The 27772-nt window shown below is 43.8% G+C and overlaps 2 protein-coding genes across 4 annotated transcripts in view; one reads left to right on the top strand and one right to left on the bottom strand.

Moving 5' to 3' along the window:
* On the bottom strand, positions 1 to 13294 carry CCDC43 (coiled-coil domain containing 43). Of its 2 annotated transcripts, XM_033182736.1 has the most exons (5): positions 12925 to 13294; positions 7136 to 7223; positions 5268 to 5403; positions 3599 to 3657; positions 1 to 1353 (listed from the first exon to the last, which is right to left on the bottom strand). In XM_033182736.1, the coding sequence occupies exons 1-5, from the start codon at positions 13264 to 13266 to the stop codon at positions 1166 to 1168; spliced, it is 813 nt and encodes a 270-aa protein (XP_033038627.1). In that variant the 5' UTR covers positions 13267 to 13294; the 3' UTR covers positions 1 to 1165. The 2 variants fall into 2 exon arrangements, with proteins under 2 accessions (XP_033038627.1, XP_033038629.1); XM_033182738.1 differs by lacking the exon at positions 3599 to 3657.
* The window catches only part of LOC117066875 (protein DBF4 homolog B-like), a 66013-nt gene continuing 51481 nt past the window's right edge, over positions 13241 to 27772 (top strand). For both annotated transcript variants that reach the window (XM_033182735.1, XM_033182734.1), the window contains exon 1: positions 13241 to 13367. The gene's annotated coding sequence lies outside the window, so the exon portion shown is untranslated. The remainder of the gene's footprint in view (positions 13368 to 27772) is intronic.

Raw genomic sequence — 27772 nt, 5'->3', positions numbered from 1 at the left:
AAAAAATGTAAAAATCATTTTTAGTTTGCACCATACAAAAACAGACTGGGCCAAATCTGGCCCGTGGGCAGTAGTTTGCCAACCCCTGGTATAAACTATCTACTTTGTCTTGTCAGAGAAATTGCCGTCTTTAGCTTCTAGACAATCTGCTGCCTGAAGTCAAGTAGAGAAGGGCCTTGTTTACAATTTAATGTGGTTTGTGACAGAAGTAGAAATGGAGAGCTTCTGCTCACTTTTGATTCTCCCAGTTTTTCCATTCACTCATTCATTCAATAAATTTGTTGAGCACCTACTATGTACACTCTTAAATATCTTGGTGTTAGCAGAGATTTCCAGTGTTTCTTCCTTAAAAGGGTGATTTCTCCAGTTTCTCTAAACCAGGAATTATAATTTCTTAATACTCATGTTTTAGGGAAAAATCAGGATTAAAATATCTACCAGCACTCAAGAGGATACATGATTATACAAAATGAATCTAGCCAACAATGATATCCTTGCACCCAATAGTGACACAGCCTAGATGAGGGAAAACATGTAACTATCTCTATTTTAAAAGATACCTCTTTTCCTCCCATAGGCTGAAACTTAAAAAAAAAAAAAAAAATCAGATCTAGAACACCCGCCAAATAATTTCTTCCCATTTTCCTAGTTTTGCTGCCATGTTAACATAAAATCTGGATCCAGGTAGGGCTCTTCATTAGCTTTCTATTTCAGCCATAAAACAATACTACACTTAACAGCTGAATACTGCCTCCAAAGCAATGTGCATGCCCACATTTTATCTCAGGGAGGGATTGATTATGTTTCTGCTCCTTCAGGATGAAAACTGTTAGCTTTATGAATCCTCCTGCTATTTATCCAAGGTGAGGGAAGACTTTTTAAAGTGGCCAAAAGGAGCACAGGACTTCAGTATTAAAATGTAAAGGTGGGCCCCATTCCAGATCTTTGGTACAGTCATCAACTATAATAATCTGATTGCCCACCCCACCAAAACATAGCACATTTTGTAATTAGAAGTGATTGTGATTTTCCTTTTGACCATGTAAACAATAGGGGAAATGCCTTGGAAAACTACTTTGCAATACACTCTCATTTCTCTTAAATACACAACCAGTTCTCCCTTTGATAATAAGTTCATGGAGGGGAAGAATAGAGTAGGCCAAGGTTATCGCTTTCGCTCCCCTCTCTGTGTCCTTTTCTTTTCCTTTTCCTTGCGCTCCTGCTTGGCTAGTTTGTCTCTCTCCCTCTGCAGCTTGTCCTGTTCCTTCTTCCTTTGGGACTCATCCCGAAGTGAGTCTCGCTCCAGTTTTCGGGCATTAAGGACATCTTCCACATTTGTGTTTCGGAATAGAACTACAGGTGAGTTAAGGGATTAGGGTACAGATCACATCTGCTGTCTTTCTTCATTATACTTATCCTCTCTCCACCTGCTGAGTCCTGAATGGTCTTTACCTATTCCTAGTCTTTTAAAAAAAACCCTTATGTTTATCCTTGGCCTAACAGAGAAATCCTAAAGTTATATTACAAAAGTTTTGAAATGTCCTTTGGAATAAAACTCTTACTCAGATTTATCTAAATCTGAATTTTAAAATATTTTATCAAAGAAACAAAAAATTAAGAAAACAAAATATTTCATCAAAATGAAATTTCATTCTAGAATAAGTACTTTTATCATTCAATGGCAGAATATTAGAGAATCAAGGCTAGTTTTGGTGAACAGAGTAGTAATGTAACTGGCTAAATGTTTATGTACTTGGCACTGTTAAAATGCCTGAAAAGAGTTAAATAAGATGTTTAACCTTATTAAACTTTATCAATTTGCTTTTGTTCCTAGACTACTAAAGCTGAAGTGAAAACCACATTCTAATAACCATAAAGACTGAATTTATGAGATATAGAAAATGAGTTTAGGCTAGGCACAGTGGCTCACACCTGTAATCCCAGCACTTTGGGAGGCTGAGGCAGGTAGATCATGAGGTCAGGAGATCAAGACCATCCTGGCTAACAGGTCTCTACTAAAAACACAAAAAATTAGCCAGGCATGGTGGCATACATCTGTAGTCCCAGCTACTCAGGAGGCTAAGGCAGAATCGCTTGAACCTGAGAGGCGGAGGTTGCAGTGAGCCGAGATCACGCCACTGCACTCCAACCTGGTGACAGAGTGAGACTCCGTCTCAACAAAAAAAAAAAAAAAAAGAAAGAAAATGAGTTTAACAACAGTCATCAACTATAATAATCTGATTGCCCACACCACCAAAACATGGCACATTTTGTAACTAGAAGTGATTGGGATTTTCCTTTTGACCATGTAAACAATAGGGGAAATGCCAAAAACTTTACCCTTTATTTCTTAAAACTTTAAAAACAAAACCTGTTAATACCAGATAAGGTTTTCTCCTGAGTAGCTAAGAGTACAGATGTGTACCACAAAGCCTGGCTAATTTTTAATATATATATTTTTTTCTTGTAGAGACAAGGTCTCACTATGCTGCCAGGCTGGTCTTGAACTCCTGGCCTCAAGTGATCCTCCCACCTCGGCCTCCCAAAGTGCTGGGATTATAAGTGTGAGCCCTTGTGCTCAGCCATCAGCACAAATGTTTCAATATGTCCATATTTTTAGCTTAAAGTGTTTGGTGTTTGTGGGCCGGGTGCCGTGGCTCACGCCTGTAATCCCGGTACTTTGGGAGGCTGAGGCGGGCAGATCACAAGGTCAAGGAGATGAAGAATATCCTGGCTAACATGGCAAAACCTCGTCTCTACTAAAAATACAAAAATTAGCCAGCCATGGTGGTGCACACCTGTAGTCCCAGCTACTCAGGAGGCTGAGGCAGGAGAATCACTTTAACCCAGGAAGCGGAGGCTGCAGTGAGCTGAGATCGCACCACTGCACTCCAGCCTGGGCAACAGAGCGAGACTCTGTCTCAAAAAAAAGAAAAAAAAAGTGTTTGGTGCTTGTATTATCTGACAAATCATAAGGTTTTTGAGGAAAAAGAAAATTTCAACATTATTTTATTATTTTTTGAGACACAGTCTCACTCCCATATCCCAGGCCAGAGTGCAAGATCTTGGCTCACTGCAGCCTTGACTTCCTGGGCTCAGGTGATTCTCCCAACTCGGCCTCAGGCACGTGCCACCACACCTGGCTAATGTTTTGTATTTTTTTTTTTAAGTAGAGACAGGGTTTCGCCATGTTGCCCAGGCTGGTCTCAAACTCCTGGGCTCAAACGATCTACCCGTCTCGGCTTCCTAAAGTGCCAGGACTACAGGTGTAAGCCATCATGCCTGACCTCAATATTATTTTAATTTTCTCCATAATGCTGGGCAACTCAGAGCTATATACAGGAAATACAGATTTTTATTTTCCCTTAGAAATCCTTCCTCCAAACTAATCCCTTTACAGTACTTGTTAACGTGTTTTCTCCGGGGAAAGTTCTTGCTAAACTGACTATCTAGGGCTGTCCTAGGAATGGGGCTTCCAATGTTAGCATGACATGTGTTCCTGAAGGTAAAGGGGAGCTGCCAGCAATGACTGCAAAATAAAAACTGATCTCAAGAGGACTCTATGGAGAAACACATGGGGAGGGACCCAGAAGGATACGTTTGTCAGAACCAATGTTCATTGTGGTAGCACCTGAATCATCCTTCTCATCTGCTTCAGTAAGTGATGTTAAGGAAAGTCAGATGGAAAACAATAGTTGGCACATCCCAACCTAACATTAGAAAACATTCAATAGACTGGTAAGTAGGAAAAGCACACTGAATGGAGGGAGCACATTCTCAGGGATATGGCGATAAACCCAGGAGATTCATCTTTGGAAACCTCAACTTAGGAAAGATTGATGTATCTTCCATAAGGTTCTTTTCTTGGACGTTGAAAAGAAACTTAAGTGGTCTGGGTGGATTGCCACATTACCTGGAAGCCAGATGACCTCTAAACAGTGGTTCTCAAAGTGTGGTTCACAAAACCCCCAGGAATGTATTAGAAATACACATTCTTGGGACCTATGCCAAACCTACTAAATTGTGGGTGAAACCCAGCAATCTGTGTTTTAGCAAGTCCTCCAGGAGAACCACTGCTTTAAAATTTCTTTTCTAGCCCAAGATGAGAAATTATGTCACTAGAACCATAGATCTGCCAACTCTGGCAAGAAAACTCGTAAGAAAAAAGCAGAAGAGAGGCTGGGCATGGTGGCTCACACTTGTAATCCCAGCACTTTGGGAGGGCGAGGCAGGTAGATCATGAGGTCAGAAGATTGAGACCAGCTTGGCTAACATGGTGAAACCCTGTCTCTACTAAAAATACGAAAAATTAGCTGTGTGTGGTGGCACGCGCCTATAGTCCCAGCTACTCTGGAGGCTGAGGCAGGAGAATGGCTTGAACTCGGGAGGTAGAGGTTGCAATGAGCCAAGATTGTGCCACTGCACTCCAGCCTAGGTGACAGAGTGAGACTCCATCTCAAAAAAGATAAAAAGAAAATAAAATAAAAATAAATAAAAAGAGAGAAACTGGCTCCAAAGAGTCCAAGAATTCTTTCCTAAACTAGTGATTACACAGCTGACACTTCTGGTATGATGTCTGCTGCATAATATGCCACATACTTCAAGTAGGCTCAGTAAGCAAAGCATTTCCTAAATAAGTATGAAATTCACAGGGAACTAAACCTGCCCCTACTAGCAACACTTTCTTTTTGCACAGTTCCCAAATTCCAGATTTATTCTGGTATTGCTTTGGGGGTTCAGCCTTACTTTTAACTACCTGGTCACATAAGAAAGAAAAGATTCAAACTGCTCTAAATTTAGAGAATCTTTCACCCAAAAATACCCAGGTTCTAGTCCTGGTTTTGCCACTAGTCTTCTGAATGCCTCTGATCACCCATTCATCTGTTGGTGTCTCAGTTCCCTTAATGACTGGGAAAGAACATAAAGATGGATTATACTACACTGTATAGAAAAGTATTATACGAATACAAAGAATTACAGCTATATTGTATTTTCTGAAAGCACAATATAAATGAACTATTAAGACATTATTTGTTTTACACCATAGTTTTCAGGAATATACTGATTATGTGTTGAAAAATGTAAGTCCAGTATCAATTAATCCAGTATCACTCCACACATCCACAAAGGGCCATAGATTACTGCCATTTTAGAGGGGAAAATTAAGCTACACAGGAGGATTAGCAACTTGCCAAAGGTCACTGTAAACCCACAAATATGTCTGGCTTGAGCTTTAGGGAATGGTACCGAGACTCCAGAAAGGATATTCCTCTTCATCTGTCACATCAGCATACTGGGCCAGGAGGGCAGCTTTTCTCTGCTTCTCCTCTTCTGACACCATCCTTGGCTTTACCACAATTTGTGCCTGCTTCTCAATTAGGGTGGCAATGGCCTGTACTTCATCTGGGAGGTGGTGGAAGGAAGGAAGAACAAGGATGTATGAGAGAGAACAAGCTCACTGAACCACTAGTCCACACAGGCAGCACTTTTACTAAAGACATTGGTATCTGCTGCCTCCTTAGAGCCCGGCAGTTCAAAGGACATGGCTCAGGGCCATTGAGAAAGGAAAGGAAAGGCCATGCAGGCCAAGCTTTGTATCCATCTTCAATCAAAGCAGCCCTGATTTTACTTGTTTTATATACTGAAGTTCTGCTGCCTTTAAAAAAAAATGGCTCAAGCCTGTAATCCCAGCACTTTGGGAGGCCGAGACGGGCGGATCACGAGGTCAGGAGATCGAGACCACCCTGGCTAACACAGTGAAACCCCGTCTCTACTAAAAACTACAAAAAACTAGCCGGGCGAGGTGGCGGCGCCTGTAGTCCCAGCTACCCGGGAGGCTGAGACAGGAGAATGGCGTGAACCCGGGAGGCAGAGCTTGCAGTGAGCTGAGATCCGGCCACAGCACTCCAGCCTGAGTGACAGAGCGAGACTCCGTCTCAGAAAATAAATAAATAAATAAATAAATAAATAAAGGTTGAAAAGCACTGCATTAGAACCACAGAAAACTAAGCCTCTAAACACTCAACTTCCTCCCCCTGGCATCTCAAAAACCTAAGCAGGAATCTAAAATCAACTTAAGCTGGTCTCATTTATGTTTCTGATTATGCCAGGTAGAATTCTTAGATTAAGAATATTTTGCCATACCATAAAATAAAATCAACTAGTAAGTTCTCTATTCTCAAGAAAAGGAAGCAATGGTGTAAAATAGTAGTTCTCACACTTGGCTGCACATTAGAATCACCTATAGGAGCTTTTAAAAAATGCAAATGCCTGGGCCCCAACCCAGGTACATTAAGTGATTCTAATATACAGCCCAAACTGATAACCAACAGTGTACAGAGTTCAGAATCTTTCCAAATGTGGCTTTTATGTTTTGAGTTTTCTGTAGCTAACCTACCATCCTAGTGGTGAGTATATTCGCCCATTTCTTTTCCATTTTAAAGGATAAAGTGTTTAGCTGAATAAAGCCAAATACCAACCATAATTTGTGTTATGAAATGACAACATGAGGCAGGGCGCAGTAGCTCACGCCTGTAATCTCAGCACTTTGGGAGGCTGAGGTGGGCGGATCACATGAGGTCAGGAGTTCAAGACCAGCCTGGTCATCATGGTGAAACCCCATCTCTACTAAAAACACAAAATTTAGCCAGGCATGGTGGCATGAGCCTGTAGTCCCAGGTACTCACGAGGCTGAGGCATGAGAATCGCTTGAACCTGGGAGGCAGAAGTTACAGCGAACCGAGATTACACCACTGCACTCCAGCCTGGGTGACACAGCAAGACTCTGTCTCAAAAAAAGAGACAACATGAAAAAAGTAGGAAGTGGTAAAAATATAGTTGACTCTATACCTGCAATGCAAATCTACAAGAAGCAGTGGAAAGAAGATGAAAAAGAAAAAGTGAAAAAATACAATGAAGATAACTGTGGTCAATTGAAATGGAAAAATACAAAAAAAGAAAAGGAAACCAGTGTTCAGTAAAGAGTTAACACAGGCTGCTGGGTGTTTGCCAGTGTACACTATCTTTGGGAAAATGAGCATCCAAGGGGAAAATGAAAATATCTCTCCCTAACAGCTATACAGTCAAGGCTGCCGGAAAATGCTCTGGAGGTTAAACATAGAAACTCTGACTCTACCTTCTTTTTTCACTTTGGTGACAACATTCTGAGTTTCTGACCATCGTTCCACAATCTCCTTGCAGATATTAAGGAGGGAATCTTCTTCCTAGTTGGAAAAGCAGACCAATTAATTTCCTGAGGGAGCCCTCAAAAACAGTAACAACCTCAAAAAAGCCTACGAAGAAAGCACAGCTCTCCTTGCTGTGAAATTATGGAAGAGTCTGGGAGCCACAATAGAGTATATTTCTTTTCTGAGGCTCTGGACACAGAATTAATCCTGCTTGTGTGTCCCAGAACCCACACCTCCTACATGAAGAACAACCACTCCATCCTGATAAGCTCCAAGGGAAGATTCATACCAACTCAGGGCAGCCTTCCTTATTCTCTGTTAAAATATTTTATTTATTTTATTTTTAATTGACAAATAATAACTGTATATATTACATATATAGGTAGGGTACCCTGTGATGTCTCAATATATGTTCACATTGTAGAATAATTAAACCAAGCTAACTAACAGATCTATTACCTCACATATTTCTCATTTTTTTGGTGATGAAAACATTTAAGGCTGGGTGCAGTGGCTCACACCTGTAATCCCAGCACTTTGGGAGGCTGAGGAGGGTGGATCACTTGAAGCTGGGAGTTTGAGACCAGCCTGGCCAACGTGGTGAAACCCCGTTTCTACTAAAAATACAAAAATTAGCCGGGTGTGGTGGCACACGCCTGTTATCACTACTCGGGAGGCTGAGGCACAAAAATAACTTGAACCCAGGAGGCAGAGGTTGTAGTGAGCTGAGATCGTGCTACTGCACTCCAGCCTGGGAGACAGAGTGAAACTCCGTCTCAAAAAAAAAGAAAGAAAACATTTAAAATGTACTCTTTTAGTAATTTTGAAGTATACAATGCATTATTTTTTATTTATTTTATTACTTTTCAGAGACAGGGTCTCACTCTGTTACCCAGGTTGGAGTGCAGTGGTGCAATCACAGCTCACTGTAACCTCAAACTCGTGGGCTCAAGCAATCCTCCTGCCTCAGACTCTCAAGTAGCTAGGATTGCAAGCATGTGCTACCACACCTGGCTAATTGAGTGTCTGTTTGTTGTTTTTTTTAAGACATGGGGTCTCACTATCTTACCCAGGCTGGTCTCCAACTCCTGACCTCAAGCAATCCTCCCATCTTGGCCCCCCAAAGTGTTGGGATTACAGGCCTGAGCCACCATATCCAGCCGATTATTACTTATTATACTCACCATTCTATGCAACAGATCACTAAAGTATATTCCTTCTGTCTAACTGCAATTTTGTACCCTTTGATCAACAATCTTCCCTTTTCCCATCCACCTCCAATTCTTTTGGAGCAAAAACCTGTTCCCTAAGTCAAAACTCCTCTGTGAAATATTCCTTGGCTGATGTATACAATTCAGAACATTCCCTAAGGTTATCAACGTTCATGCTAGATCATATCCATTAGCTTGCTGACATATAATAAAGAGGAGATACATGAGGAAATGGTCTCTTGTCCAGCCTTCCCACTGTCCATTTTAGAGAAGCATACATATTCTGCGTACCAACCAATCTCCCTCCTCAGCATGGTATAACAAAAATCTTGTCTTTAGTGTTAGAGATACTTAAGTTCAGATCCCGGATCTGTGAGGAAGTTTCTTAACTTTGTGATCTTCACATTCTCCCAGGATTTTACTGAGGATAAATGAAAATGTATATATATGCCTACCCTACTTGTCAAAGAACAGGCATCTAATAAACATGAGCACTTCCCTCCGTCTTCATTATGGCTGCATTCCCCACCTTCACGTTCTACCTCTCAGGGCAAGCTGTCAGCATTCACATTTATTAAGCACCTACCATGTGCCAGGCACTGTTCTAAAAGCTTTACAAGAGAACTCTAAATTCTTAAAATAATGCCATTAAGTTTTACTCTCAATTTACAGAAGAGGAAACCAAAGCACAGGGGTTAATTACCTTGCCCAAGGTCTTACAAGTAATAATGGATTAAACACAATTTGAACCCCAGCAGTTTGGCTTAGAGCCCATGTTCTTTTTTTTTTTTTTTTTTTTGAGATGCAGTCTCACTCTGTTGCCCAGGCTGGAGCGCAGGGGTGCGATCTCGGTTCAATGCAAGCTCTGCCTCCCAGGTTCACGCCATTATCCTGCCTCAGCCTTCTGAACAGTTGGGACTACAGGTGCCCACCACCATGCCCAGCTAATTTTTTGTATTTTCAGTACAGACAGGGTTTCACCATGTTAGCCAGGATGGTCTTGATCTCCTGACCTCGTGATCCGCCCACCTTGGCCTCCCAAAGTGCTGGGATTACAGGTGTGAGCCACCGCACCTGGCCAAGCCCATGTTCTTAACCATTATATATACCATCTCCCAAAGAAAAGTAGAGAGTCAGAACACAGACTTATTATGTATATCCTTATTTTGTACCCAACAAAGGATTTCTTCCTCTACCCTGCATCCTTTTAGCATATATGCTAGACACACAGAACTTACTTGGTCCAGAGTTTCAGTAGTTCATGGGTTTCCCCCAAACCCCACCAGCAAGAAAAGCAAAGGAAGAGAAAAAGAAAAAAGGATGAGAAAGTGGTACAGCTCTTTTAAAATCCCCCACCAAAAGAAAAAGAATGGCAGGAAAAGGAGCAGCAGAGAGGCAAAAGAGAACAGGAACTCTTAGAGGACAAAGTGGTTTATTTCCTCAGTCTCCTCATCCAAATCAAAGTAGTTCAATCATCCATTTCTTCATTTATTTATACAGAAGGTGTCTGCTATGTTCAAGGCACTAAGAGGAAAGTTTATCCTACTTACAATACTCCTTTTTCCCTAGCACTTATCACTTTGTAACATACTATATAATTTACTAGTAATGCTTTTCCATGCTAGAATGTAACCACATGAGGGCAGGAATTTCTATCTGTTTTATTCCTTGAAGTGCCCCAAGCACTTAGGGCAGTGCCTGGCATACAGTAATCCATCAATAAAAATTTGATAAATCAATCAATCAACCAATACAAGTACTGTTGAAGAGAAAGATGATAGAAAGCTTTTGTTTACTGTTTATTTGCTCCTAACTATATGCCACTGTTCTTGAATTTTACCTCAGATTGTTGCTAACAAACTTCTTCATTCCCCATATTAAATCCTAGCCCAAGTCAAGCACAGAGGCTCACATCTGTAATCCCAGCACTTTGGGAGGCCAAGGCAGGAGGATCTCTTGAGTCCAGGAGCATAAGACCACCCTGGGTAACATGACAAAACCCTGTCTCTACAAAAAAAAAAATTTTTTTTTAATTAGCCAGGCATGGCTGGGCATGGTGGCTCACGCCTATAGTCCCAGAACTTTGGAAGACTGAGGTGGGTGGATCACTTGAGGTCAGCAGTTTGAGACCGGCCTGGTCAACATGGTGAAACCTCATTTCTACTAAAAATACAAAAATTAGCCAGGCATGGTGGCGTATGCCTGTAATCCCAGCTACTCGGGAGGCTGAGAATCACTTGAACCCAGGAGGAGAAGTTACAGTAAGCCAAGATCTTGCCACTGCACTCCAGCCTGGGTGACAGACTGAGACTCTGTCTCAAAAAATAAAACATAAAACATTAAAAAAAGTGAGCCAGGCATGATATGTGATGGCAGGTGCCTGTAGTCCTAGCAACTTGGGAGGCTGATGCGGGGGCAGGGATTGCTTGAGTCCAGTCATTCAAGGGTACAGTGAGTTATAATCACATTACTATAACAGAGCGAGATTCTGTCTCTTAAAAAAGAAAAAAAGGAAAACTAATGTTTACCTTTATCAACAGAAACAGCTCCAAATAATGATGGACTGATCAAGAAGCTGGTACCAAGAAGTATCAAAGTTATTTCAACAGCTTCATGGAGTGTTTAGAAACTTCCCAGCCGTAAATAAAAACTAACTTAAATTGCTTGCCTCCTACTCTTTCCCCCTATAATCTGTAATGTTGTGGTCCAAAAAAAGAATTCCACTGTCTTGTATTTCCAGTGAACTTCTTAGCTGCCTCACAAGCTGTGTTAAAGTTTTCCCATTTATAAGCCAATCTTGCCAGAAGAGGCTCTGGAACTCAAATGGGTTACTGCCAGAAGAATCTGGGACAGCTGCACTAGTGTTATGTTTCAACCATGTACCCAATCTATGAACTGCTTCCACCAAATGTGAGTGATTTTTTCCTAGCACTTGTTTCCGCTTTCACGAAACACTTTTGGATTTGAAAATGTTTTCTGCCTTCTACCCTTTAAAAAAAAATGAGGTATGTATATGTATATGTATATCTATATATATTTATAGTAATTTTTTTCTTTGAGAAAAAAAAATTGACAAGGTCTCACTCTATCACCCAAGCTGGAGTGCAGTGGCACAATCACAGCTCACTGCAGCCACAACCTCCTAGGCTCAAGTGATCCCCCCACTTCAGACTCCTGAGTAGCTGGGACTACAGGTATGCACCACCATACCCGGCTAATTTTTAAAATTCTTTTGTAGAGACAGGGTCTTGCTATGTTGCCCAGTCTGGCCTGGAAATCTTGGCCTCAAGCAATCCACCCGCCTCAGCCTCCCAAAGTGGTGAGATTACAAGCATGAGCCACTGTACTCATCTCATAGTACATTTTGATTCTCTTTATTACTAGCCTCTCAAAATTCATTTTGAGAATAACAAAGAATCCATTTTCCTAACCTGTTCATTGTAATAAATGCCAGAGGATAAAGCCTTTGATGGACAGACAGGTGGCTCTCACAGTAGCAGTCAGGTATCCAGGATCTCCTCTAATCCATGAATGCAGAGACAACTCTAGCTTCTACAGCATTTAATGATGGATGATTCAAGTAAATTTTATTTTTAAGTTTGTATTTAAAAGGAAACAATTTGTTAGACAGCCACAGGGGGCACCTGCAACCAATTTAATCTGTAATAACCAGTCTAATAAGTGTGTATGTTGGAGGTGTGGGAAGTGAAGATGAAGGCAGCAGAAACGATAGGTTGAAAAAGTGGACATCTGGGTGACTTACTATGTAAACATGGCTTAAAGTACACATTTCTGAATACCTTGCTTCTAATAGGCTAACGACTGAGTTTATCCCTCTTCGTTTGGCTTAAAGTACACATTTCTGAATACCTTGCTTCTAATAGGCTAACGACTGAGTTTATCCCTCTTCGTTAAAGCTCTGATCTCTCTCATACCCTCCTTCCCACCACCAATGATTACTGTAAATACTGTAATGGATCAAGCACGACGTTTGCTTCAGTTCTGCGTGGGCATGAAAAGACTTCTACCACCAGCTTACCTTTTACGGACTCCTACATCCAAATAAGAATCAAAAGGGCACTTCCTGTAGGCTTTTGTCATGGGACGGCCCTGGGAACTGCCTTGTAATAGGCACAGACCTGCCAAGAGCATTTTAATACCCCCAGTGAACACTGTAAACGGATGGAAATGGAATTGGTCGTCAGATATTTATGATAACATTCCCATTATGACATCTCAATGCCTTCGGAAGAACGCTCCTGGGCTCACTCACAAGCATCCGAGAGGGCCTTGTCCCCAAGAATACGAGAAAGCGTTTCCTTTCTGTGTACCTGCAGCTTTCAGGCTTCCCACACCTGGTTGGGGAGCAACCTCCTTACCCCGCCGCTCAGACAGCAGAGGAGTATACCTCTCCCAGGTGAGACCACTAAGCCTCTGGGATACCCGGTAGGGGACGGTGGGTGCAAAGTACTGACAGGTCCTCAGATGCTGGCCAGAGGCTGAAGGAATGTGTCCAGGCTACTCACCAGGAAAGCAGAGAGGATCCCCTGAAGAGCGTCCAGCTTCTCTTCTTCCTCCTCCTCCCGCAGGACACCCAAGATGTAGGCTCCGTAAACGGCTCGGTCCACTCCCAGTGCCTCCAACCGTCCGTCCAGCCAGGAGCCAAAGCCGCCGCCTCCGCCTCCGCCTCCGCCATCGCCTTCGCCTTCGCCAAGGGCTACCGCAGTCACTTCGCTGGGCGCCGCCATCTTGGGGTCAGGGTCCTGCCAGCCCCTGGGGCGCCTACCGCACTGCCTGACGGGCCGCGCCGCAGGTCCACCGCGCATGCCTGAAGAGGGAGCCCAGGGCCGTTTGTGCAGAGAGCGCATTGCAGGCGGCCGGTGCCGGCTGGCTTGAGAGTTTTGTGCTTTCTGGATGAAGCGAGTCTTCGCATACTTGCGGTCGCGTGATCTCACAAGATCCTTGGTGTGTGAGTATTCTTAATAGACTCATTCTGCAGTTCGGGAAGTTGAGAGAGGTTCAGTAATTTGGCCAAAGTCACGCGGCTAATAACTACCCAGGACTGGAGCTCAGCGTGGATTCCAGCGCTTCCTCCATCATCCAACCGAGCTGCCTTCCCCGCGCACTCGGGGGATGCTGGCCGCCCACTCCCACACAGTTGTCTAGCAGGAACCTCCTGACCGCCCGGAATACCCTCGTCGCTACCGACGGCTACCACTTTCACCCTTACAAGCCCTTCCCCGTCAAAGGTTGCAGAAAATCTTCCCTGATTCCATAGTAGGCACTCAGTAAATAAACAGTCAACCTCAAGTCATTTCTTCCACTCACTCATTGATTCAACGCATGCACGGGACTATTCTTTGGGAGCCTACCCCACCCTCTGCCAGGCACTGTGCCAAGAGCTTTTCATACATTATCTCTTGTAATCCTCCCTACAGCCCTGTGGGGAGATGCTTTTATTGTCCACATTTTAAAGATAACGAGACAGGCCGGGCGCCGTGGCTCAAGCCTGTAATCCCAGCAGTTTGGGATGCCGAGGCGGGTGGATCACCTGAGGTCAGGAGTTCCAGACCAGCCTAGCCAACATGGTGAAACCCCGTCTCTAGTAAAAAAATACAAAAATAAGGCTGGGCGCGGTGCCTCACTCCCGTAATACTGGCACTTTGGAAGACCGAGGTGGGCGGCTCTCCTGAGGTCGGGACTTCGAGACCAGCCTGACCAAAATGGAGAAACCCCCTTCTCTACTAAAAATACAAAATTAGCCAGGCGTGGTGGCACATGCCTGTAATCCTAACTACCTGGGAGGCTGAGGCAGGAGAATCACTTGATCCCAGGAGGCGGAGGTTGTGGCGAGCCGAGATCGTGTCATTGCACTCCAGCCTGGGCAACAAGAGTGAAACTCCATCTCAAAAAAGAAAGAAAGAAAGAAAGCCAAGTGTGGTGGCGCGGGCCTGTAATCCCAGTTACTCAGAATCGCTTGAACCTGGAAGGCGGAAGTTGCAGTGAGCCAAGATCGCACCACTGCACTCCAGCCTGAGCGACAGTGAGACTCTATCTCAACAAAACAAAACAAAACAGAACACTAAAGATAAGGAGACAGATATGGAGAGAGTCACACAACTAGAGGGCGCCTAATCAGTGGCAAGAACTCTTCTTTGGCAGAGGTATGAGAGCCTCAGCTGACAGCAAAACACCTGGCTCTGGGCTGGCATGAATTACCCAAGAATTTGGTTGGCTTTACCTGAAGTACAGAGGAAGCTGGTAACTCCTTCCTCAAATATGTACTGGTACCTTCAGTATGGCATTGTTGCTGGCACTGAAAACACAAAAATGAATGTCACAAAATGTGTGTCCTCAAGGGACATATATCAATCTTCAATCTAGTAGGAACAGACATGTTTAAACAAATGATGACAATATAGTGATATAAATGTTTTAATAGAGCTTTATCTAGCGGAGGTTGCAGTAGGATGCCTAGAAGATTGAGTTAACTTTACCTGTTGGAGTGGAGTTGGAAACTGGTGGGGAGAGGGTCGTAGGAAATCCAGGAAGGCTTCCCAATGGAGATGATGCTTGAACTTCCTTGAAGAATGGTAGGAGTTCTTTACGCAAAGGAACTGGAGGGAAAAAGGGGGCAGATCCAGATGCAGGGGAACAAAGGCTTGCTCAGGGGCCTCCAGAGAGTCATGTATGGCTTGAGCTACAGGGTTCAAATAGAAGATATTCAGGGGATAACAACAAAAAAAGAAGGAAAGGAGTTTGTATACTTTGCAGAGGTCCTCTTACTGCAGAGGTCTACCCTTAGTGGCTTTGGGATTATGTAAATGAATGGACAGTAAATGAATAGCACAGATACAAATGTAGAAATACAGCAGAGTGTGAATTTTAATCGTGTGGTTTCTGTGTGCTCTCTGAGTTAGATAGAACGTGACACTAATGGAGTCAGAGGCCAGAGTCAGCCTCCAAAGGCTTGCCTCTTTTTCAAGTCCTCAGGTATTCTTTCTAATCTAATAGCTGTCTTGCATGTGGGGTTTATCAGTTCACAGACCTGGGTGCCGTCGTGGCTCAAGGATCATAGTTGGTCAGTGCAGAGCCCCCAAACCAGAAAAATATCACAAAATTTTTTTTTTTTAGAAATACAGCCTCACAAGAAGTTTTAAAAATGGTACATAGAGTCCTGCACACCTTCACCCAGTTTCCCCCAATAGTAACATCAAACATAAAGACGATATAATAGTAAATCAGGAAATTGATACAGGTATAATACAATGAGGTGTTTTTGGTTTTTGTTTTGAGGCGGAGTCTCACTGTTGTTGCCCAGACTGGAATGCAGTGGTATGATCTCGGCTCACTACGACCTCCGTCTCCTGGGTCAAACAATTCTCCTGCCTCAGCCTCCCGTGTAGCTGGGATTACAAGCACGCAATACAACACCCAGCTAATTTTTTTTCCTATTTTTAGTAGGATGGGGTTTTGCCATGTTGGCCAGGCTAGTCTCGAACTGCTGACCTCAGGTGATGCACCCACTTCGGCATCTCAAAGTGCTGGGATTACAGGCATGAGCCACCACACCCGGCAATAATGCAATAAGGTTTTTTTGAAGCATCAACAAGCTTCTCAAAAACTGAATGAAGGTTCTTCAGACCCTAAATTTTAAGAATATCCTCAATGGCTATTTTACTACAAAAGTAACAATAGCTCATGCTTTAAAAAATATTATATAAGGCTGAGCGCGGTGGCTCATAATACCAGCACTTTGGGAGGCCAAGGAGGGTAGATCAGCTGAGGTCAGGAGTTCGAGACCAGCCTGGCCAACTGGTGAAATCCTGTCTCTACTAAAAAAATACAAAAAAATTAGCCGGGTGTTGTGGTGGGTGCATGTAATCCCAGTTACTTGGGAGGCTGAGGCAGGAGACTTGCTTAAACCCGGGAGATGGAGGTTGCAGGGAGCCAAGATCACGCCATTGTACTCCAGCCTGGGCAACAAGGGCAAAACTCTGTCTCAAAAAAAAAGAAAAAATTATATAAATGGACAAGTGACAAATGGAAAGCTTACAAAAAATAAAATATGCAAATTAAGATTGCAGTGAAATACCACGTCTGCTTTTCAGATCAAAAAAGTCTGATAATATGCTGTATTGAACTGTGTTTGGGTAAAGACATTGGAAAATGTTGGAGCAGAATGTAAATGGATCTGGTCTTGTTGGAGGACTGTTTGTTTGAAAAGACCCAGCATTTCTGCTTCTGGGAATTTGTTCATAAGTTGTTTATTTATTTTTATCTTTACTTGTAGTAAAATATAAAATTTGCCATCTTAACCATTTTTAAGTATACAGTTTAACAGTGTTAAGTATTATTTTTAAAATTTTTGGTTTAAACCAGGCATGGTAGCTCATGCCTGTAATCCCAGCACTTAGGGAGGCCAAGGCAGGTGGAACACCTGAGGTCAGGAGTTCAAGACCAGTCTAACCAATATGGCAAAACCCCATCTCTACTAAAAATATAAACATTGGCCAGGTGTGGTAAGGCATGCCTATAGTCCCAGCTACTCGGCTACTCGAGAGGCTGAGGCAGGAGAATCGCTTGAATCCGGGAGACAGAGGTTGCAGTGAGTTGAGATAATGCCACTGCATTCCAGCCTAGGCAACAGAGTGAGACCCTGTCTCAAAAAAAGAAAAAAATTTTGATTTAATATTTTGTATAATGGCCAGGCACACTGGCTTACACCTGTAATCCCAGCACTTTGGGAGGCTGACAAGGGAGGATTGCTTGAGCCAGGAGTTCAAGACTAACCTGGGCAACATAATGAGACCCCCCCAGCTCTACAAAAAAAAAAAAAAAAAAAAAATGTGGTGGTGCATGTCTTTTGTCCTGCCTACTCAGGAGGCTGAGGCAAGAGGATCACTTGAGCCCAGGAGCTCAAAGTTACAGTGAGCTATGATGATGCCACTGCATTCTAGCCTGAACAACAAAACAAAACCCTGTCTTTAAAAAATAAAACTGTACATTTGTGTAGAATAACGTATTTCTAAGGATATTTGTTGCAGTGAAGCTTTCTGTAGTAAAATAATAGTCTACATTTTATGTATATGAGACTGGTTCAAAAAGTCTGGTAGCCACACAAAGAAGTATTGTGCAGCTGTAAAAAAAAAAAAAAAAATGAACAAAGAGGCCAGGCGCAATGGCTCGTGTCTGTGGTCCCAGCACTTTGGGAGGCTGAAACAGGTGGATCACCTGAGGTCAAGAGTTCGAGACCAGCCTGACCAACTAAAAATACAAAAATTAGCTGGGCATGGTGGCAAACGCCTGTAATCCCAGCTACTTGGGAGGCTGAGGCAGGAGAATCGCTTGAATCCGGGAGGCACAGGTTGCAGTGAGACGAGATCATGCCATTGCTCTCCAGCCTGGGATACAGAGCAAGACTCCATCTCAAAAAAAAAAAAGAAAAAGAAAAAGAAAAAAAAAGCTCTTTATGCACTGACATGTGTCAAAGTTCAAGATGCATTGTTTAAAAAGTACGGATCAACAATGTGTAATGTTTGCCACCATCACTATTTAAAAAGAAGGTAGAGTAGGGTAGAGTAATACATGTACATATGTGTCCTTGTATGTGCATAGAATATCTCTGGAAAGATACACCAGGGATGTGTGAGGATGGTTGTCACTGAGGAGGAGAACTCAAGGAGATTGGTTTTGAGCTATTATATTTATTTACTTTGTATCTTTTTTTAAAAGAAAGCAAATTTGAAGCCCTCTCTCCAACCTCATTTTCTTCCCTCTCTCCCCACATGTAACCACTATTCCTGAATTTGGTATTTATCTTCTTCTTGAATGTTTTTAAACATAGTACACGTTACTACATATATAATACATATTACAACATATGGATGTATCCATAATATATCACATTGGTATGCATGCTGTACTTTTCATTCTGCAATGTGCTTTTTCACTCAAGGTTGTTTAAAATATTTACCCATATTGGGCCAGGTGCAGTTGCTCACGCCTGTAATCCCAGCACTTTGGGAGGCTGAGGCGGGCAGATCAACTGAGGTCAAGAGTTCGAGACCAGCCTCACCAACATGGTGAAACTCCATCTCTACTAAAACTACAAAAATTAACTGGGCGTAGTTGCGCACACCTGTAATCCCAGCTACTCAGGACGCTGAGGCAGGAGAATAGCTTGAACCTGAGAGGCGGAGGTTGCAGCGAGCCAAGACTGCACCACTGCATTGCAGCCTAAGTGATAGAGCAAGACCCTGTCTCAAAAAAAAAAAAAATATATATATATATATATATGGCAGGGCACGGTGGCTCACGCCTGTAATCCCAGCACTTTGGGAGGCCAAGTAGGCGGATCACCTGAGGTCAGGAGTTGGTAACAAGCCTGACCAACATGGAGAAACCTCATCTCTACTAAAAATGCAAAATTAGCCAGGTGTGGTGGCACATGCCTGTAATCCCAGCTACTTGGGAGGCTGAGACAGGAGAATCACTTGAACCCAGGAGGTGGAGGTTGCAGTGAGCTGAGATCACGCCATTGCCCTCCAGCCTGGGCAAAAAGAGCTAAACTCCGTCTCAAAATATATGTATATATATATAAAAAATATGTGTGTGTATATATATATAATATGTATTATATATATTTACCCATGTTGATACATGTAGCTTTTATCCATCCACTTAAACCACTGTATAGTATTCTGTTGCTTTACTATGCCCCAGCTGATCCATTCCTTTGCTGATGGATAGTGAGGTTAGTTCTTAGTTTTCCAGTCAGTGCATCAGTTCTCATTTCTTAGGTGGTCCCCTTGGGACCACCATGGGAAAGTTCCTCTAGATCAGTGAGCATCAGACATTTTTGCCACATACTCTTAGCAGTAAAAATATTTTCAGCATGTACCCCTAATGCACTAATATGTAGTTATTTATGAATTATTTATGTGAACAGCTGTATCAAATGAGTATGTCTATCATAAAACATACAAAAAGAGAACTACAAAAAGGAGAGAACTGTTAAAAAATGAAGCTGGTCAGGCATGATGGCTCACACCTGTAATCCCAACACTTTGGGAGGCCAAGGTGCGTGGATCACTTGAGGTCAGGGGTTCAAGACCAGCCTGGCCAACCTGGTGAAACCGGGTCTTTACTAAAAATACAAAAATTAGCCGGGCACAGTGGTCAGCATCTGTAATCCCAGCTACTTGGGAGTCTGAGGCAAAAGAATCGCTTGAACCTGGGAGGCGGAGGTTGCAGTGAGCCAAGATCGAGCCACTGCACTCCAGGCCTGAGCCACAGAGCAATACTCCATCTAAAAAAAAAAAAAGTAGATAATATACATATTTATTGTTTGTGGTACACCAAAAATCCTTAGTAAAAATAATGTAGTTGAAGATGTTTCACTACTGCCCCCACTTCTTTATTTATTGTGATTTTTAATTGTGGTAAAATATATAATTTGGCATTTTAATCTTTTTTTTTTTTTGGTAGAGACAGGATTTCACCATGTTGACCAGGCTGATCTCAAGCTCCTGGCCTCAAGCAATCCGTCCACCTCAGCCCCGCAAAGTGCTGGAATTACAGGCATAAGAGACTGCACCTGGCCCCATCTTAACATCCAACTATATAGCAATCCATCCACCTCGGCCTCCAAAAGTGCTGGGATTACAGGCATAAGGGACTGCACCCAGCCCCATCTTAACCATTTTTAAGTTTACCATTTAGTAGTGTTAAGCATTCATTACCTTTTTTTTTTTTTTTTTAAATTGAGATAGAGTTTTGCTCTTATTGCCCAGGCTGAAGTGCAATAGTATGATCTTGGCTCACTGCAACCTCTGCCTCCCAGGTTCAAGCGATTCTCCTGCCTCAGCCTCCTGAGTCTGGGATTACAGGCATGCACCACCACGCCTGGCTAATTTTGTATTTTTAGTAGAGACAGGGTTTCTCCATGTTTGTCAGGCTGCTCTTGAACTCCCAATCTCAGGTGATTCAACTGCCTCAGCTTCCCAAAGTGCTGAGATTACAGGCGTGAGCTACCATGCCCGGCTGTATTCATTACTTTAAAATTTTTGGTTTAACAATGTGTATTACAGCTATTTAAGTTCTATTCATTTCAATTCTTGGTTTTCATGACTGTCTTGACTGCAGTCTTGACCCCTATGATGGACTCATAGGGGTTTATTTTAGTACTCTGTCTACTTTTTTTTTTTTTTTTTTTTTGAGACGGAGTCTTGCTCTGTCACCCAGGCTGGAGTGCAGTGGCACGATCTCAGCTCACTGCAAGCTCCGCCTCCCGGGTTTACGCCATTCTCCTGCCTCAGCCTCCCCAGTAGCTGGGACTACAGGCGCCCGCCACCTTGCCCGGCTAGTTTTTTGTAATTTTTAGTAGAGACGGGGTTTCACCGTGTTAGCCAGGATGGTCTCGATCTCCTGACCTCGTGATCCGCCCGTCTCGGCCTCCCAAAGTGCTGGGATTACAGGCTTGAGCCACCACGCCCGGCACTCTGTCTACTTTCATGAATATTTTTTATTCTCTATTTGTCTAAAATCTGCATCATTTTGCTTAACAAAACTAGTCATTTTAAAATCCCATCTACCAAGGCTTTTATTGAAATTGGACTCATTTCTATCTTCCCTGATTTCTTTTTTTTAATTTTCGTGAGTACCTAGTAGATGTATATATTTCTGAGATGCATGAGATGCTTTGCTATAGAATCTTCCCTGATGTGTATGAGTTGTTCTTTCTAAACTAATCAGAAGGCATTGCATTTTTTTCTTTTCCTTTCTTTTTTTTTTTTTAAGACGAAATTTCGCTCTTGTTGCCTGGCTAGAGTGCAATGACACGATCTGGGCTCACTGCAACCTCCACCTCCTGGGTTCAAGTGATTCTCCTGCTTCAGCCTCCCAAGTAGCTGGGATTACAGGCATATGCCACCACACCTGGCTAATTTTGTATTTTTAATAAAGATGGGGTTTCTGCATGTTGGTCAGGCTGGTCTCAAACTCCTGACCTCAGATGATCCACCCACCCGGGCCTCCCAAAGTGCTGGAATTACAAGAGGGAGCCATCACACCCAGCCTATTTTCTTTTCTTTTGAGAAAGGGTCTTGCCCTGTCACCCAGGCTGGAGTGCAGTGGCATGATCATAGATCACTGCAGCATTGAACTCCTGGACTCAAGCCATCCTCCCACCTCAGCCTTCTTAGTAGCCAGGACTATATCTGCATGCCACCATGCCCTGCTAGTTTTCGTGGGTATTTTTTGTTTGTTTGTTTTTCCTGAGACGGAGTCTCACTCTGTCACCCAGGCTGGAGTGCAGTGGCGTGATCTCGCCTCACTGCACCTTCTGCCTCCCAGGTTCAAGCGATTCTCCCTGCCTCAGCCTCTCAAGTAGCTGAGATTACAGGTGCCCGCCACCACGCCCAGCTGATTTTTTTTTTTTGAGACAGAGTCTTGCTCTTGTTACTCAGGCTGGAGTGCAATGGCACGATCTCGGCTCACTGCAACCTCCACCTCCCGGGTTCAAGCAATTCTCCTGCCTCAGCCTCCCAAGTAGCTGGGATTAAAGACGTGTGCCACCACGTTGGGCTAATTTTTGTGTTTTCAGTAGAGACAGGGTTTCACCATGTTGGCCAGGCTGGTCTGGAACTCCTGACCTCATGATCTACCCGCCTCAACCTCCCAAAGTGTTGGGATTACAGGCGTGAACTACCACGCCTGGCCTGATTTTTGTATTTTTAGTGGAGATGGGGTTTCACCATGCTGGCTAGCCTGGTCTTGAACTCCTGACCTCAGGTGATCCACCCGCTTCAGCCTCCCAAAGTATTGGGATTATGGGTATGAGCCACTGTGTCCAGCCTGCCAGCTAGTTTTTTTAGATTTTATTTTATTTTATTTTATTTTTATTTATTTTTTTTTTTGAGGCGGAGTCTCGCTCTGTCGCCCGGACTGGAGTGCAGTGGCCAGATCTCAGCTCACTGCAAGCTCCGCCTCCCGGGTTTACGCCATTCTCCTGCCTCAGCCTCCTGAGTAGTTGGGACTACAGGCGCCAGCCACCTCGCCTGGCTAGTTTTTGTATTTTTAGTAGAGACGGGGTTTCACCGTGTTAGCCAGGATGGTCTCGATCTCCTGACCTCGTGATCTGCCCGTCTCGGCCTCCCAAAGTGCTGGGATTACAGGCTTGAGCCACCGCGCCCGGCCAACTTTTTTTAAGAGAGTCTCCCTGTGTTTCCCAGGCTGGTCTCGAACTCCTGGCCTCAGGAGATCCTTCCACTTTGGACTCCCAAAATGCTGGGATTACAGGTATGAGCCGCCACACCCAGCATTTTTTTTTTTTCTTTTTTAGATGGACTCTCGCTCTATCACCCAGGTTGGAGTGCAGTGGCGCAATTTTGGCTCACTGCAACCTCTGCCTCCCAGCTTCAAGGGATTCTCCTGCCTCAGCCTCCCGAGTAGCGGGGACTACAGGAGTGTGCCACCACGCCCGGCTAAGTTTTTGTACTTTTAGTAGAGATGAGGTTTCACAGTGTTGGCCAGAATGGTCTTGATCTTCTGACCTCATGATCCGCCCATCTTGGCCTCCCAAAGTCCTAGGATTACAGGCATGAGCCACCACACCCGGGCACCTTTTTAAATATATATATATACAGAGATAGGCTCTCATTCTTTCACCCAAGCTGGAATGCAGTGGCACAATCATAGCTCACGGCAGCCCAAAGTCCTGAGCTCAAGGGATCCTCCCATCTTAGCCTTGCAAGTAGGTAGGACTACAGGCGCCCACCACTGGATCTGGCCAATTTTTTTTTTTTTTTTTTTTTGAGACAGGATCTTACTCTGTTGCCCAGTCTGGAGTGCAGTGGGGTGATCTCAGCTCACTGCAGCATCAACCTCCTGGGCTCAAGCAATTCTCCCACCTCAGCCCAATTTTTTTTTTTTTAAGTGTTTTATAGAGACAGAGTGTCACTCTGTTGTTGCCCAGGCTGGTCTCAAACTGCTGGCCTCAAGTGATCCACCTGCCTCAGCCTCCCAAAGTGCTGGGACTGCAGGTATGAGCCACCTTTTCCTGCCCAAAACCCACTGAGACACTTGTTTGGAAGATTTTTAAATGGTTTAGAAAATTCTGTTTTATAGATTTTTTTTTTCTTTTTATGGAGACAGAGTCTCACTCTGTCGCATAGGCTAGGGTGCAATGACACAATCTCAGCTTACTGCCAAGTGATTCTCGTGCCTCAGCCTTCTGAGTAGCTGGGATTACAGGCACACACCACCGCCCCCAGCTAATAATTATATTTTTAATAGAGATGGGGTTTCACCATGTTGGCCAGGCTGGTCTTAAACTCCTGGCCTCAAGTGATCCACCGGCTTTGGCCTCCAGAAGTGCTGGGATTACAGGTGTGAGTCACCGTGCCCAGCCTAGATTTTTTAAATGTGAGAATCAGATGTTTTATTTTATTTATTTGTTTGTTTGTTTGTTTATTTTTTGTGACAGAGTCTCGCTCTGTCACCCAGGCTGGAGTGCAATTCTCCTGCCTCAGCCTCCCGAGTAGTTGGGATTATAGGCGCCCACCACCATGTCCAGCTAATTTTTGTATTTTTAGTTCAGATGGGGTTTCGCTATGTTGGTCAGGCTGGTCTCGAACTGCTGACCTCAGGTGATCTGCCTGTCTCAACCTCTCAAAGTGCTGGGATTACAGGCGTGAGCCATTGCACCCAACTTTTTTTTTTTTCTTTTTTTTTTTTTTGAGACAGAGTCTCACTCTCTCACCCAGGCTGAAGTGCAGTGATATAATCATCCCTCATTGCAGCCTCCACCTCCTGGGCTCAAGTGATCCTCCCACCTCAGCCTCCTGAATAGCTGGGACCACAGGCATGCACCACCACACCCAGCTAATTTTTTTTTTTTTTTTTAATTTTTAGTAGAGATGAAGTGTCACTGTGTTGCTCAGGCTGGTCTCAAACTTCTGGGCTGAAGCGATTCACCTGCCTCAGCCTTCCAAAGTGCTGAGATTAAAGGTGTGAGTCCCCATGCCTGACCTTTGTAATCATCTTGTACCGGAGGCACACCTTTTTTTTTTGGCCAGGGGTTGGGGGGCAGAGAGTCTTGCTCTGTCACCCAGGCTGGAGTGCAGTGGGTCCATCCCAGCTCACTGCAACCTCTGCCTCCTGGGTTCAAGCAATTCTCCTGCCTCAGCGTCCCAAGTAACTGGGATTACAGGCACGCACCACCATGCCTGGCTAATTTTTATATTTTTTAAGTAGAGATGGGGTGTCATCCTGTTGGCCAGGCTGGTCTTGAACTCCTGACCCCAAGTGATCTGCCCACCTCCCAAAGTGCTTGGATCACAGGCATGAGCCACCGTGCCTGGCCAAGGCACACCTTTCTTTGGAGACCATCGGCCCAGGATAAACTTAGAAGGGTGTTAGATTGAAGGGCATGTACCTTATTGGGTACTAAATTGCTCTCCCAAGGTTTGCCCTAGTTTTATACCCCACTCTTTTCTTCACATTTTTACTAGAACTTGGTTTTAATACATGCTAATTTTTGCAGGTCAAAAGTTATGAAGTGGCATTTAATTATTGTTAAATTGGTATTTTCCTAATTATTAGTGAATCGTAGCATGCTTTATGTTTATCAGCCCTTAAAATGTCTCATGTTTGTATTACCTGTATTTTTCTTTTGTGTTATTTGTCTTTTCCACATTGATTTTTAAGAATCTACTTTTTCAGCCAGGCACAGTGGCTCATGCCTGTAATCCCAGCACTTTGGGAGGCCGAGGAGGGTGGATCATGAGGTCAGGAGTTCAAGACCAGCCTGGCCAAGATGGTGAAACCCCGTCTCCACTAAAAAATACAAAACTTAGCTGGGCGCGGTGGCGGGCACCTGTAATCCCAGCTCCTTGGGAGGCTGAGGCAGGAGAATTGCTCAAACCCGGGAGGCGGAATTTGCAGTGAGCTGAGATCGCGCCACTGCACTCTAGCCTGGGTGACAGAGCAAGACTCTGCCTCAAAAAAAAAAACTCCTCGAATTCCTGAACTCAGGTAATCCGCCCACCTTGGCCTCCCAAAGTGCTGGGATTACAGGCTTGAGCCACTGTGCCCGGTCTAAGTCTTTATTTTTAGTAGAGGTTGGGTCTCACTATGTTGTCCAGGCTGGTCTCAAACTCATGGCCTCAAGTGATCCTCTCGCCTTGGCCTCCCAAAGTGCTGGGATTACAGGCTTGAGCCACCATGGCAGCCTTTTTATTCATTTTTTTAATTATCTTTTTGTCATTGATTTCTAGCTTCACTATATTGTGCTTATAGGATATGTTCTGTATGGTATTGATTCTATGGCACTGGTTGACACTTTAATGGCCTAGTATAAGTCAATTTTTATAATGTTCAAAGTGTGCTTGAAATAATATTTTCTAATTGTTGGCTATAAGATTTTATATATAGGCCGGGCGCGGTGGCTCAAGCCTGTAATCCCAGCACTTTGGGAGGCCGAGACGGGCGGATCACGAGGTCAGGAGATCGAGACCATCCTGGCTAATACGGTGAAACCCTGTCTCTACTTAAAAATACAAAAAACTAGCCGGGCGACGAGGCGGGCGCCTGTAGTCCCAGCTACTCGGGAGGCTGAGGCAGGAGAACGGCGTAAACCCGGGAGGCGGAGCTTGCCGTGAGCTGAGATCCGGCCACTGCACTCCAGCCTGGGTGGCAGAGCAAGACTCCGTCTCAAAAAAAAAAAAAAAAAAAAAAAAAGATTTTATATATAAAAACTAGCTGGGCGTAGTGGCGGGTGCCTATAATCCCAGCTACTCAGGAGGCTGAGGCAGGAGAAGCTTGAACCCGGGAGGCGGAGGTTGCAGTGAGCCAAGATCGCACCAGTGTACTCTGGTCTCGGTGACAAGAGTGAGACTCCATCTCACAAAAAAAAAAAAAAAATTATATATGTATGCTAGATAAATTTTGTTAGTTATATTGTTTGATCTTCTATATGTTACTAATCTTGTTTTATTTTTGTTCTAGCAGTTTTGAGGAAAAGCATGTTAAAATGTCCCACTGTATTTGTAGATTTTCTAGTCTTCCCTTGAATTTCTGTCAGTTTCTGCCTTAAATATTCTGAGGTTGTGTTTTTAGATTAATATAAGTACTAGGTTATTACAGTTCTTGGTGAATTGTTTCTTTATCATCAAGAAATGACATCTGAATCCCTAATACAGGCATACCTTGTTTTATTGCACTTTGCCTCATTGCACTTCCCAGATATTGAGTGTTTTTTACAAATTGAAGGTTTGTGGCAACCCTGTGTCAAGCAGCCCATTGGTGCCACTTTTCCAACAGCATGTGCTCACTTTGTGTCTCTGTGTCATATTTTGGCAATTTTCACAGTATTTCAAGCGTTTTCATTATTATTGTATCTGTTATGGTGATCCGTGATCTTTGATGCTACTATTTGAATTGTTTTGGGGTGCCACAAGCCACAACCAGGTAAGATGGTGAATTTAATAAATGTTCTGACTGTTCCACTGACTGAATGTTCTCCTGTCTGTCTCCCTCTCCTTGGTGTTTTGTTTTGTTTTGTTTTGAGCAGGGATCTCACTCTGTTGCCCAGGCTGGAATACAGTGGCACCATCATGATTCACTGCAGCCTTGACCTCCCAAGCCTCTAGCAATCCTCCCACTCAGGCTCCCAAGGCGCTGGGACCACAGGCACGTACCACCATGCCCAACTATCTCCCTCTCCTTAGGCCTTTCTTTTCCCTAAGACACATCAGTATTGAAATTAGGCCAGATAGCCGGGCATGGTGACTCACAGTGGAAGAAGTAACTGATGATGTGGTGGAAATAACAAGAGAACTAGAACTAGAAGTGGAGACTGAAGATATAACTGAATTACTGCAATCTCATGATAAAACTTGAATGGGTGAAGAGTTTCTTCTTACAGATGAACAAAGAAAGTAGTTTCTTGAGGCAGAATCTACTCCTGGTAAAGATGCTTTGAACATTGTTGAAATAACAAAGGATTTAGGATATCACATAAACTTGGTTGATAAAGCAGTGCCAGTGTTTGAGAAAACTGACTCCAATTTTGAAAGAAATTCTACTGTTAGTAAAATGCCATCAAACAGCACCCTATGTTACAGAGAGAGGAAGAGTGAAACAAACAGCCAATCAGACCAGGCACAGTGGCCCACGCCTGTAACCCCAGCACTGTGGGAGGCCAAGACAGGGGGATCGCCTGAGGTCAGGAGTTTGAGACCAGCCTGGCTAACATGGTGAAACCCTGTCTCTACTAAAAATACAAAAATTAGCTGGGCGCGATGGTAGGCGCCTGTAATCCCAGCTACTCAGGAGGCTGAGGCGGGAGAATTGCTTGAACTCCGGAGGTGG

Source organism: Trachypithecus francoisi, unplaced genomic scaffold, assembly GCF_009764315.1.
Source record: "Trachypithecus francoisi isolate TF-2019V2 unplaced genomic scaffold, Tfra_2.0 Lachesis_group20, whole genome shotgun sequence".
Taxonomy (NCBI): Eukaryota; Metazoa; Chordata; class Mammalia; order Primates; family Cercopithecidae; genus Trachypithecus; species Trachypithecus francoisi.
The sequence above is the reverse complement of the archived record's forward strand: the minus strand, read 5'-3'. Positions and strand labels throughout refer to the sequence as shown.